Raw genomic sequence first — 12,347 nt, 5'->3', positions numbered from 1 at the left:
TGTGCTACCCAGAGTGTTTTCAGTGTCAGAAAATTCCTGCAAACATGAGTATGATGAAAGCAAAGCTAATTTCTCTTTGACCAAGTAGCTCATGAAAAAGTACTGACTACAAACCACTTGAAAAGCTCAAACTACTTTTACAAAAAAGAGATGCAGCAAGTACGCGCTTGGTGGGCACAGCTATGGAATAGTGAATTCCTTCTATTTATAAACTTCAGGTAGACTCATGATGTATAAGAAAACAATATTAAGTAGTGAAATTCCACAACGGCACAAAGAGAGAAAAAAACAGTTTACTTTTCTACTCACCTTCCAAATATCCCTTTCTAGGGCACTCAGTACAAGAGATGCAGTTCTGTATTCCAGTGTTTCTGATACATAAGAGGTACTTGAAAGCCGGGGGTTTATCAGATCAGGGTGATTACAAATCCGTTGCAGCTGCATCAGGACATGCAGGACACTGATGAAGTGTCCACTTTTGAGGGCTTCTTGGGTTCTACCAAATAATTTATACAGGAATACATTAATTTAAGTACAGCTTTTATGGAGATGGCCCTAAATCAGCAAGATGAGAATGTGCAATGCAGTATGTTATGCAGAAGTCTTAAAACAAGCTTAGATTTTACCTAGCTCTTTCTAGAGCATTTTAAGTAGCACTGTACCAAATGTAAATTTGGAAACAGAAAACTTAAAAGACCAGTGCTATCTTACAGTCAACTACGACCGAACCAGCTCCCTATCCTCTACCTGCTTTGTTTCTGTTTCATCCCTGCACCTATCAATAACCACTTGATATCACAGCACAGGTAAATGGGTGAGTGGGAGGAGAAACTTAAAGCTTTGGGCTTTAAGAAATAAAGAACCACTCATTAAAGACAAAACAGCAGCAAACCTGACCATTACAACTTGATTCTTAGGTTCCAGAGGTAAATGCATGTTTTTCATTAGGCCCATAGCATCACTTGCCTGTAATTTTAGTTTACAATGTAATCACATTCTATTCAGAATTCAAAATTTCAGAAAATTCAATTCAGAATTCAATTTCAGGAAAAAACTAAAACACTTCCAACCATGACAATCATTTATCATCGTGCTTAAGCACCAAAAATGACAGTCTTTTTTATTTACTGTTTTAACTCCTTACCCTGGTTGTAATATGACATCTTCATACATAGCCTTTTGTCGACTAGAAAGACGACACTTTAGCACGTGTTCATATTTCTTTGTTAGCTGCTTTTCAACATCTCTCTTTGATCTTCGCAAAATAAATGGCTGAATCATCTGAAACATTTCATAATTGAGGGAAAAAAAAATTCTCACTTCAAAGACGCAGTTTTACAACAGAAAGCTGAACCTATTCGCACCTAACACATTTGATGTGATAAACCTCATATGCCATATATAATCATATTGCTATGCACACACTTGTATAGGCATTCATTTGTTCTTTAATTTCTGCATGTCACGCTTCAAAATCTGAGCCTCGTATTATTTTTTAAAAGAAATCTCCATACTACTCTGGTAGCAGAAACCCCTGCTTTCAGCAGGACTTTCTGTCTGAGCTGAACAAAGTGTTAAGAAAGGCCAGAAATTTTGAGGTGAACCATATCTTTTCCTTTCTTCCTTTTTTTTTTTTTGCCCCCCAACAGCTTAACTACTGTAGTAGGACAGATAGGAAAAAATGACAACATACTCTGTGTAACCTGATGACCAGTTTATGGCAATAATCCTGGTTCTCCTCATTAGCTGCTTTTACTGGAAAATCTAGATAAGGTCTGGAAATTCCCGGAATCAGAAAATGTACCATGGTCCACAACTCCATCAATGTGTTATGCAAAGGAGTGTCTATCAGAAGCAAACGATGCTGGCTGTGAATAATGAAAGAAGATTTTTAACTGATACAGCATTTAGCTAGCATCATTATGAAAATGACACCGATATTCAAACACTGTTTACTGTAGCTTTAGGCTCGTCAGATACACTGAAGAAATAGTAGCATTAATAAAATTAAATCTAGGATAAATTATCTCTTTAATCTTGAATATACCACCAAACTAGCTTCCTCGTTGCAAAGTACCAGAACATACAAGGAGATCTGTTTGGGAGCACAGGTATCAGCAAAGAAGAATTAGTGTTATGACAGTGGCAACAAAAAGATCCTGAGCATGTCTCTGAATCCTGATTGTTTCACCTAAAAGCATGTCTGTAGGCGCAGGCTGCGCAGGAATTTGGGCAGACCAAATCCAGAGATTTTTTATCAGTTTTCTGTTAAAGAGAGAACTGTGTGACATGAAGAAGAAAAAAACCCACTGCCAACAGGAGAACAATTCTCTGCTCCATACCTGCGGAGATTGAAAAGTGCCTCCCAGTGTTTCTCAGTCATGTTCTTTATTTGTTGCATCTCATCTACTATTAAGTATTTCCATCGCATTTTCATAAATGCTGGGTGGCCTTTGAACAGCTGTTTGTAGGAAGTGATACACACATTGAAGCTGTTGGGTTCTGTCCATTCCTACGGAAAAGGAAAGAGAGGATGAGACAGAAAAGTTATGGCAGAACCCTCAAGTATCTTACAACCAGCTATTTCTTCACTAAGAGCAGAAAGATGCTATGACCCAAAGCATTCTAAAAGACAGTCTTGGTCTTTGAGTTATAGGCAGTTCAGAAAGCATGTTAAGTATTGCATGTACTGCTCAATCCCAAGGAAGTTCCAAAAATGCCTTTGAAAATCTAGCACTGTTAGGTGTGAAACTCTTTGTAAACCAACTTGTAGTGTTAAAAACTTCTCATAGCGCATTAGGATGGAAGGAACATACAGATAAATGCACGCTAAAGGAAAAGTTTTGCCATCTAAAATGCTAAATACAACAGTGTAAGAGTTGCAAAATACAGTACCTGTCTTTTTGCCCTAAGTTCCCTTTGGCTGCCAAAGTAGAGAAGTATTTTCAACCCTGGGCACCAGCGTTTCAATTCCAGCTCCCATTTCAGTATGTTACAGCTCCGTACAACAACAAGGTGAGGGCCCCAATTACCTACAGAGGGGGAAACATAGCAATTAACAGTAGAAAGAGACCACTGACAATTCATGTGGTTTATATTCTCCCTTGATTTTTTAAGTGCAGTGCACTAAATTCATCATTAAAAGTGAGATCCAATAACAACAAACAGAGGTATTTTAATGCCTAATCTATTTATTATCTTTCAGACCTCAAGTACCCCTTGTGCACCTAATATCTACTTTTCCCTCAGCTACATCAACTGCTTGAATAAGAGATACTACCTCCACAACAAGCTTTGCCTTACTTACATTCCTAAATGATCCTGACCACAGCAACACTATTAGTAATATCTGAGATTATATACAAGACACACTTGTCCAACTGTTCATATTTACTCCTTGAATTTAACTATCTGTGGCCATCTGCTCATTAAACAATTTGTAAGGCTTTTTTATCCTAACATACTAGGCTTTAGAAGAATTCTATCACCTAGAAGGTAACAGCAGATGGATCAAACAGTATACTTGATATGAAGGCACCCCTATGTCACACAATCTAAGAAAGTTTTTCTGACATAATCTTACTCTGTGCATTAACTAAAGTCTGATACAGTTCAGCAGAAAAAAATGTGACCCTAGGCTACAATTCACAAGGATAATGCTGGCCCAGTACCTGTCCAAAACTGTTAGGCAAATGAACTTACCTTCATTACAAGCCAAGTGGGCAAAAAAGGCAATAATTTGTACTGTTTTTCCAAGCCCAGCCTCATCTGCCAGAATGCCGTTGAGATTCTTCCTGTACAGCTTTGCCAACCAATCCAGCCCAATCTTTTGATATTCTCTGAGAGGCCCATACAGTAGCGATGGAGTATTGTATTTTACCTGTAATGGGAATGATTTGATACTTTTTTTCTGAGTTAAATTCACAGAGCATGTCATAAAGAATAACCATTCTGTAGTTCAAGAACTAGAAAATATTTATTGTAATTTGTTGCTAAAATCTGTGAAATCATGAAAAAAGCATTCTTTATGTAAAAGCAAGCACACACAGTATCAGAAAATAGAAAGGCTTACCGCTGTTGTTATCCTAGAGCTGCCTTTAGGTAACAGCATTTCTGCTGCTGCAGCAACTTCTGATATGTCTCGCATATGCTTCTTTGGAGGACTTGATCTGTCTATACCCTTGTACTGGTCAATGCTGAGAAGGGAGTCTATGAGGACAACTTCTTTCTGAGGACTTTCCCTATCAGAGATATGGTCTTCCATTTCTATGAGAGAGAAAAATTACATTGGCATTTAAAATTAACTTAAGTATCAGTTACACAAAGGAATTGAGATGGCTAGAATTCAGACAGGGGTCTAAAAGGAGGCAGCTAACTTTTCAAAACAATTCTATGATTTTCAAGCTAGGCAAGCTAAAATGAAAATAGCCTAAGCTCAGGATCACGTACGTGTTCTGGATGTTCACACTAGCTAGGCTAACATGACCATTAGCTTTTCACAACTTCTAGGGAGGTCCTCTCATACTACCTATCCTCAAATACGTAATTCTATCATCACTCCAATACAGACCAGATGGCAACTGTGTAATAATAGCTAGCTATGAAGAGTGCTGTTTAATTCAGTGTAGAGAGGCTCTTCTATGGCTCACTACTGTTCCTGAGAATCTCACACATCTTGACTTTAAGATAGGCAAACACTACCCTCTTTTCATAAACTGAGAAATAAAAAAAAAAAAAGGAATAAATTCTTCACAGACCATTATCCAAAAAAATTTAGTAATTACAGGAATAAATTTAATTTTTCTAATGATCATTCCAAATGCTTAGCAAGAAAGTGACTGTACTTTCCATGCATTCTTGTATATAACATTCTTCTTCAGTTACAAAATAAAAAACATTTTAAATGTAATTCACTCAGTATTTGTTTTCCCCTAGTATAAAATATCTTTTAACAGAGACCTGAAGAGGCAATGAATTTACTTCACCTTGTAAGTCAGTACAACTTTTTGTTTACAAAAAGTAATTTACCTTCCTCACTGCTATCCTCTTCACTGTCAGGCTTCGGCTGGGGCCAGTGAAAATTTTCTGCAAAGGCACCTTCATACATCTTTAGTAAATCTTCCAGAGGCAATTCAGCTGAAGGGCATTAAAGGATGTAAGTTTAAAAATATCAAAACTTACAACAATCAACACCATTGGTTTTAATCTCATTACATTCTTCACAATTCTATAAAGCCAGTTCTCTAATCAGAAGTTAACTGAAGAGGTAATTATTAGGGCGATGATGGCAATATTTATTTAGTAACCTCAATTACGGAGAACACTTGGCATTACACCAAACAGTTTGTTCACCCAGCTGGCTTTTTACTATGTTACAAACCCACCATACAACCTGACAGTAAACCACCGGTTGGGGAGGTAGGGGCATCAAATCCAGGCGAGTGGTCGAAAGACAATTCAAGACTTCAGAGTTTCAAAACTGAGCTGTACCTCAACCCTGCTAAACAGTATCTCCATGATCCCTTGTCTGATCTGTTGAAGCAGGAACGTGCATGCTGGTGGTGGCCAATCAATCAGGAAACATCCTCATTAGGAACTTGGCTAACTGGCCAAGAGTTATAATCCCTCCAACTGGCCAGCTGGCTGCAGCTACTAAGCTGCCAAACAGACCAAACAAACGGATTTGGAAACTGCATATTAATTGCTAGGCAGGTTTAGCTTAACGGGAAGCTTGCCTCTCAAAATCAGCAAGGTTTTTACCATGATAAGTGATCCCTATGGGATACTTTGCATACATCAAGCTCAGCATAGCAGTTATTGTTATGTTGCTAACAAAAGAGAGCTGCTAGCCAGAGCATTGTCCCTAAAAGCCCCTTGTCTTCAAGTATTTATACCCCCCAAGATCAGCACTTCAGGGCCCTTTCGACTTATCAGGTGGGTCACAAAACCCTTCTGAGATACTCAAGACAGCTGATAAAATGTTCATGCTCAATCTGATACACTTCTGGTTTTAAGTATATATCACGCATTCCTAGTACTTAGGTTGAGAGTCTTTTGGTGTGAGGCTTTAAAGAAATGCAGTACTTCAGTAGAGAAATACTTTTTCTCAGGCTACCTTGTGTGATAACTAGTTAAGTATATGGACTGCTTTATAAAGTGCAGATGTCCATCATCATCCCATAAACTAACCGCTACAACTTTCCAAACAGAAAAAAATAAATACGGGTTACATGACTAAACATCTGAATGCATTCAACTTCTCATCTATAACCCTACCTACAAATACAGTAACTGCTGCATGTTGTCACCTGTTGTTTGAGAGCCCACCACAGACAGGAATCAAGCCAGACGCCTACCTTCTTTGGCTAGATTAGACAATTCAGTTTGATGGTTTATGTTTCCTTCTTTAGCTTCTTGTTCTTCAATAGTTTCTTCTTCATCTTCAACTACAATAAAACCAAATGTTAATCTTGGCATTCAAATTATGCAATAATTCACGAAGCTTGTAATTATATCCTCTGAAGTGTACTAGCATAGAATAATATAAGTTAGCAGGATTCAAAAAGAATGAGATGTATGGAAAACAAGAAAATCTGAGAGCAACTACACATAGAACTTAAAAGATAAGTGAAAAGGAGAGAAGCACTTCTGCCTCAGGACAAAAGGCAGTCTTGAACTCTTAAGTGTTGGTTGACAATGGTCACCAGAGACAGGTTATTCTGTAGCTTTAAACTGAGGATTTTCTTTGTCAGAAACATGACACAGATGTCATCACAAGAAAGGAACTACAGTAGATGGGTTATTCAGTCTGAAATCCTCAAAAGAGGTTTAAGACCACTAGTAAGGTTTAAGAAACGAAGGAATGAGGACAGAAAGAATTAAAATCTACCAACAATGATAGCAGTGTGTTTTCAGGGAAAATTTTATTTTCAAATTTTCACAGAAGCTCTTTTAAGGAAAATTTACTATCTAATTGACTATCTAATCTCTCTAAGAAACAGATGAGGGCTGGTATTTGGTTTGTGAAAAGCATTGCATCCATGCAGTAACAGACTGAAAACCTGTGGTTCCAGGGTTTTAACATACAACTTATGTACTACAGTATAGATGCGCAATTTTGAAAAGTGACTTACCTTCCTCATCAGTCAAAGATGTGCTTGCCTTTCTTTTCCTTCCAGATGATGAAGAACCCTAGCATTAAATAATTAAAATATGTAAAATCATAGAAAACAAAGTTAGGGAGGTTTTTTGTTTGTTTTTTTAAAGAAAGCAACAAGTGCCTTGCAATCACAACAGCATTCACTAATAGACACCTAACACCTATTAGCACTTTCTTGGTCACACAAACACAGATACTCTGCTTCTGTATTGAAGGTAGTGTGCAATCAGCCACTTCAAGTGTTTGTGGTTCAAATGACTCAGGTCCAGTTGTGGCACAGAGCCATAGTACTCTTTCCCTTAAAAACATTATTGAGGCACAAAACTTTTACCCAGGTTGGGATCAAGGACTAAGTTTTCACTAGTCAATAAAAAAGGGATATCGCACAGGCCTACAATTGCTCACTCTCAGCTGTCCAGCATACTCTGTAGCATGGTTTAGCCTGTGCAAATTAACACCCACAGACAGTGCTAGGCCACAGTTTGGCTGCAAACACATGCTAAAGCTTGTTCCTAACAGGAAATTCAGATGCAGGCATTCTGCTTGGTGAAAGGGGAGCATTTCAGCAAGTGGGCATCAGCTGTGCCATGCCAGATGGCTCAGGGCCTCAGAACAGGGCCTCGCTCATTTTTTTTCCAATGGCACAGATGTAGCCAAGGAGTCCTAGTATACATTTTGTCTAGGGCAAAAGATATTTTTCATTCAGTTTGATCCATTCTGTAACATATACCTACATCTCTCAGCCGATAAACCACAGCTGAACAGCTGAAAACATGCTTTCATGCCCCACAAAGTTTACCCCTGGTTACAGCAGATGAAACTCCTGCCCAAAACAAAGTCTGGCAATTAATTTGTACATTTTTTTGGTCTTGCAATCTTAGAATGACTGATCCAAAGCCATTGAGTAAGTATGAATTCTTCCTTTAAAAGACATGCATCAACCACAATCCACTTCCCCGTTAAAAGTTGTCGTTCATAACCAGAAAAAATGGTATTTGTGCTTATGACAATATGTTCAGTTGTCAGTAACTACACAGAAATGTGTTTATCATCGCCGTGTATTTAAGGAAAACATTTCACATTTATCAAAACTTTTTCACACAGGTAGTCATATTTAAACTAATTTGACGGGTTTTAAGAAACAGAAAGACTTACCATTTCACTTCCTTTTTCCAACAAAAGGTCTTCTGCAGGTTTTGTATCCTTACCTGGAAAATTATTATACTTCATGTATGCATTAGTCACTTAGTAATTTTATGTTTCTTACATGAACTTTTAAATGCATCCAACATAAAACACAAGAAATATTAACGAAATCTAGCACAAAAGCATAAAAAAACCCCGTAACTCATAGTTCAGATCTGTTCACAACCTATTGTTAGCATCTTACAACTCTATCACCAACAAGATTAAACCTCACTGAGTGAAAGGATGTAAAACAGTAGCATCAGAATTTATACTGGATTTCTTATGAAATGCAATACAATTACCTTTCCTTGAAATTCTCTTTAAATTCAAAGCTTTTTTCCTTTTCTCTTGAAATTCAATTTGTAGTTTTATTTCAACAACCTGAAATGTAAGTGAAGTCTAATAAAGCACTTAAATTTTATAAATAAGTTACTGAGATGAAAAAAACAGTATGACTTGCACAAGTATTAATAAGTCGGTATCTTACCTGTTCAATGTTAGACCAGAAGTATTCTATTTCTCTAGCAATTGATGCAGCAATTCGCCTTAGTTTGTTTTGTTCTTCCCTTTTAGCTCGCTCTTCATTAAGTTTCTTTTCTTCATGATAACGAGCCACAGTTCTTACCATCTAAAATACCATGAGAGATCCTGAATGAGGTTACCTCAAAATACACATCATGTTTCTTAAGATTATAGTGGTTATCAGCAGCCAGACGTTGACCATAGCTTTACACACATAGCACTTACCTCCAATATTTCTAATTCTTACCATGCCAGTAAAACAACAGATACGAAACTCAAAGGAAAAAAGAAAATACAAGAACGATAACCAAGCAATCAAGTAGAAAAGTCTGCATTCACTACTCTCTCTCAACACAAAAATTAGGAAAAAATCTACTGAAATTAGCAGCAAACACACAAAAGATGACTTGTTTTCAGACAGCACATATGAACTCATAGAAATCACACCACAAAACGTCAGAGACCAAAGGTAAAATGAGTTCAAAAAGAGTGTACATACATGAGTGAAAGATCAGTCAGTGGCTGTTAAAGACTGACTTGACTGCGACCTTTAGCTCAGAAGGTCCCTAAAACGTTGATTTCCAGAAGTTTGAAGCATACTGCCAGGGGAAGGATCATTTCATATTTGCCCTTCCTGTTTCTCCTATTCTTAAAAACCTACCATTGGCCACAAATGGAGCAAGTGCTTCAAATCCAGATTTAAATTATATTCAAAATGTAGATCTTCATTTTACAAAATGATACACCTATTTCAATACTTTGCTTGTAAGGAAGAGTTCTGGGTTTCCATCATTTCAGAATATACAATAGAAAACAACATGGCAACTTAAACTAATGGCCTTCAGTTGCTCTCTTCATTATCCCAAACTGGTCATAAATGTATCAAAAGAAGGTGCTACATTGCTAAAATCCATAGAAAACTCTTGCTTATTGTAAATAAACAGATTTTACATATTGTATCTCACACCACCCCAATTTTCATTCCATCACTGACTTAGTTATTCCCACTGTGCTGCTCTCGTCCCCTATGGAAACAGTTCTCTACCATGTTTCCACTGCTGTCCTTAGAACTCCATGGTTTCTCCTTCATCTTTTTCTGAGATTAAGAAAGAAGAATTAGACAGACAACCACACCCAATGGAAGTTATTTACAAAATTCTATATTTACTCTTCATTGAGAGGGAATAACTGGTTTGTGAGATAGGCACAATAACCGTACTTTTTAAATATGACACAGTCAACATATTGACTGGGTCCCCTAAACAAGCTATTTGATTTCCAGAGGAATAAAATCCACAAAATCCAAAACTATTATTTGCATCCACAATCAATACAATTATCTAGTCTGTTTCAAATGCTAGAATATCCAAAGCTGACAGCATGGCTTCTCATTTAAGTAAAAATCGGTGCCTTATATTCCCATCACTTCTGTCTATAGAAAAAGAACCTTTAAATAGCTTTGGTACCAAGCTCAGTGATACAAGACTGATTGTTCTGAGTCAAAAAAATGTTTTTCAAGTACCTTCTTAGCAGTTGCCATCTTCCACTTTCTCTCTTGGGCAAAATCAGTTGCCATCCACTGCATTTCTTCCAGCAAATAATCCCAGTGAGATTTTGGTCTTGGAGCCTCTTGGAGTTTAGGCAGTCGCCTCAGGGACCATAAACCTTCCTTTCTCAGTTCTGCTATTCGCTGATGGATTTGATTTTCCTTAAAAAGAAGTACATACAGTTACAATGAAGCTGCAGAATGCACCTAAGCCATAGCCAAATAGAAAAATAATTACTCCCACTCCATCAAAATAACCGAAGGCAAAAAAAAGGTGTAACAGCATGACACGTGCATTACAAAAACCAAGTCTGAACACTGCATCAGTGAAAAAATTACCGGACTAAATTCAACTTATGCATGAAGAGACTCAGTACTTCAACCTGTATTACAACAGGTACTTTGTTAAATAACAGGACAAAGAAGGTTTGCTGGGCAGCACAAAAAACAAGTTTGATTGCAAACTGCAATCAAATAATACTTTTTTTTTTTTTTTAATAAATTGAAATGGCAGATGTATTTATCCAAAGAAGATAAATATAACTTCATTATTAATATTGCTTGATTTGGTGAAAAAACAAGCTCTCTGTGATGTTCCTGTTAAATAAGCAAAACAACATCTCCAGTTAGCTGTAAAAATAAGTGAGGTTGCAGTCACCCTGAATGAGTAGATACAATCAATTTAATAGAAAGAGAAAGAACGCAACAACAGTATGAAGACCAGTAAGTCTTCTTCACCTTCTCTGAATGCCCATAAAAGCAAAACTCAGTATGTAAAGCAGACTCAAAGAAAAATAAAATAAAAAACACCCCACTCCCCCGAAAAATAGCCCATTTTCATAAGTCAAACACATCACTCGTGTTAATTGTTATTTGTGTGTTAACTGTTCGTAAGTTTTGCGGAAGAACAGAATATCTTACCAGCTTTACTTGCTCAGCAAGCTTGTCTTGAGAGTTGTCCTGGGGTAATACTGCTGCATTCTGAGCTGGACTTTGTGTTTTAGGTGCTGCTGCTACTGCTAAGCCTGGGGGTTTTGATGCAATTGGAGACAGGGACTTGTTAGTTGCTGGGGAGGTCCTGTTTGTTTGTACGGGATACGTAGAAGGCGGTGTTGAGCCTGAGATAGTTGCTGGCACAACAGATGAGGTAGGCGGTAGTGTATTGGCCGTAAGACGCTGAGAAGTCTGCGCAGGATCTGCAGATGATCGTGTCAGAGTCACAGTCTGCCCAAGAAACACATTTGTTAGTGATGAGTTTAGCATTCAATACCGTCTTAGTCTACACTACAGCAGAACATAATGCAGACTTAAATTTAATTTCATAAAAAATTTACACCTGCATTTTTATAAGGAAAGGATTTAAGTGTCCAGTGGAATTAAAAAACATCAACATATTTCATATATTTTCAAGAAGATAATGTTCTTAGATTTTACTGGGCATTGAAACAAACATATTTTCACCCCAATAAAATTCACATACCTGCTGCTGTATTGTAGTTTGTGGCTGTGACACTTGGTTTGGTGTCTGTCCTTGCACATGGATTGCTGGTGGCACCTGCTGTTGAAGCGGTGCTGGAAGTGGAGCGGAAGTCAGGGGTACGCTTTGAGGCTGGATCTTCACCTGAATCTGAGGCTGAGCTGGAGATTCCACTATCTGTGGTTGCTGCTGTGAAAGCTGCAGCGCAGCTGGGAGAGACGTCATGGGGACATTCGCAGGTTGCAGTCTCCCTGGCAGCTGCGGCGGAGGTGTATGCAGACTTGCTGCGTTCTGCACAGGAGGGCCTTTAGATGGGTCGTACTGTTGTTGACTCTGTTTCTGTCCAGTCAGCTGTACGGTTTGAGGAGTGGGAGGCATTCCACCTACAAAGCAAGAGGAAACACAACACAGATGAAATTAAAACATCCAATGCTCTTTACTGATATAAAGAGGAA

At 37.8% G+C, this 12,347-nt stretch overlaps 1 protein-coding gene across 16 annotated transcripts in view; it reads right to left on the bottom strand.

Moving 5' to 3' along the window:
* Nucleotides 1-12,347, bottom strand: part of LOC140659716 (E1A-binding protein p400-like) — a 52,758-nt gene that overhangs the window by 28,922 nt on the left and 11,489 nt on the right. For all 16 annotated transcript variants that reach the window (XM_072879652.1, XM_072879654.1, XM_072879656.1 and 13 more), the window contains 16 exons: nt 11,896-12,275; nt 11,337-11,639; nt 10,392-10,577; nt 8,835-8,975; nt 8,650-8,728; nt 8,315-8,367; nt 7,134-7,191; nt 6,357-6,446; nt 5,029-5,136; nt 4,073-4,266; nt 3,703-3,880; nt 2,896-3,032; nt 2,343-2,512; nt 1,694-1,868; nt 1,145-1,281; nt 310-496 (listed from right to left, as the gene is read on the bottom strand). In XM_072879652.1, coding sequence (XP_072735753.1) covers nt 310-496; nt 1,145-1,281; nt 1,694-1,868; nt 2,343-2,512; nt 2,896-3,032; nt 3,703-3,880; nt 4,073-4,266; nt 5,029-5,136; nt 6,357-6,446; nt 7,134-7,191; nt 8,315-8,367; nt 8,650-8,728; nt 8,835-8,975; nt 10,392-10,577; nt 11,337-11,639; nt 11,896-12,275 — 2,576 coding nt within the window. The remainder of the gene's footprint in view (nt 1-309; nt 497-1,144; nt 1,282-1,693; nt 1,869-2,342; nt 2,513-2,895; nt 3,033-3,702; nt 3,881-4,072; nt 4,267-5,028; nt 5,137-6,356; nt 6,447-7,133; nt 7,192-8,314; nt 8,368-8,649; nt 8,729-8,834; nt 8,976-10,391; nt 10,578-11,336; nt 11,640-11,895; nt 12,276-12,347) is intronic.

The sequence above is a fragment of the Ciconia boyciana genome, chromosome 15 (assembly GCF_034638445.1).
Source record: "Ciconia boyciana chromosome 15, ASM3463844v1, whole genome shotgun sequence".
NCBI lineage: Eukaryota > Metazoa > Chordata > Aves > Ciconiiformes > Ciconiidae > Ciconia > Ciconia boyciana.
The sequence above is the reverse complement of the archived record's forward strand: the minus strand, read 5'-3'. Positions and strand labels throughout refer to the sequence as shown.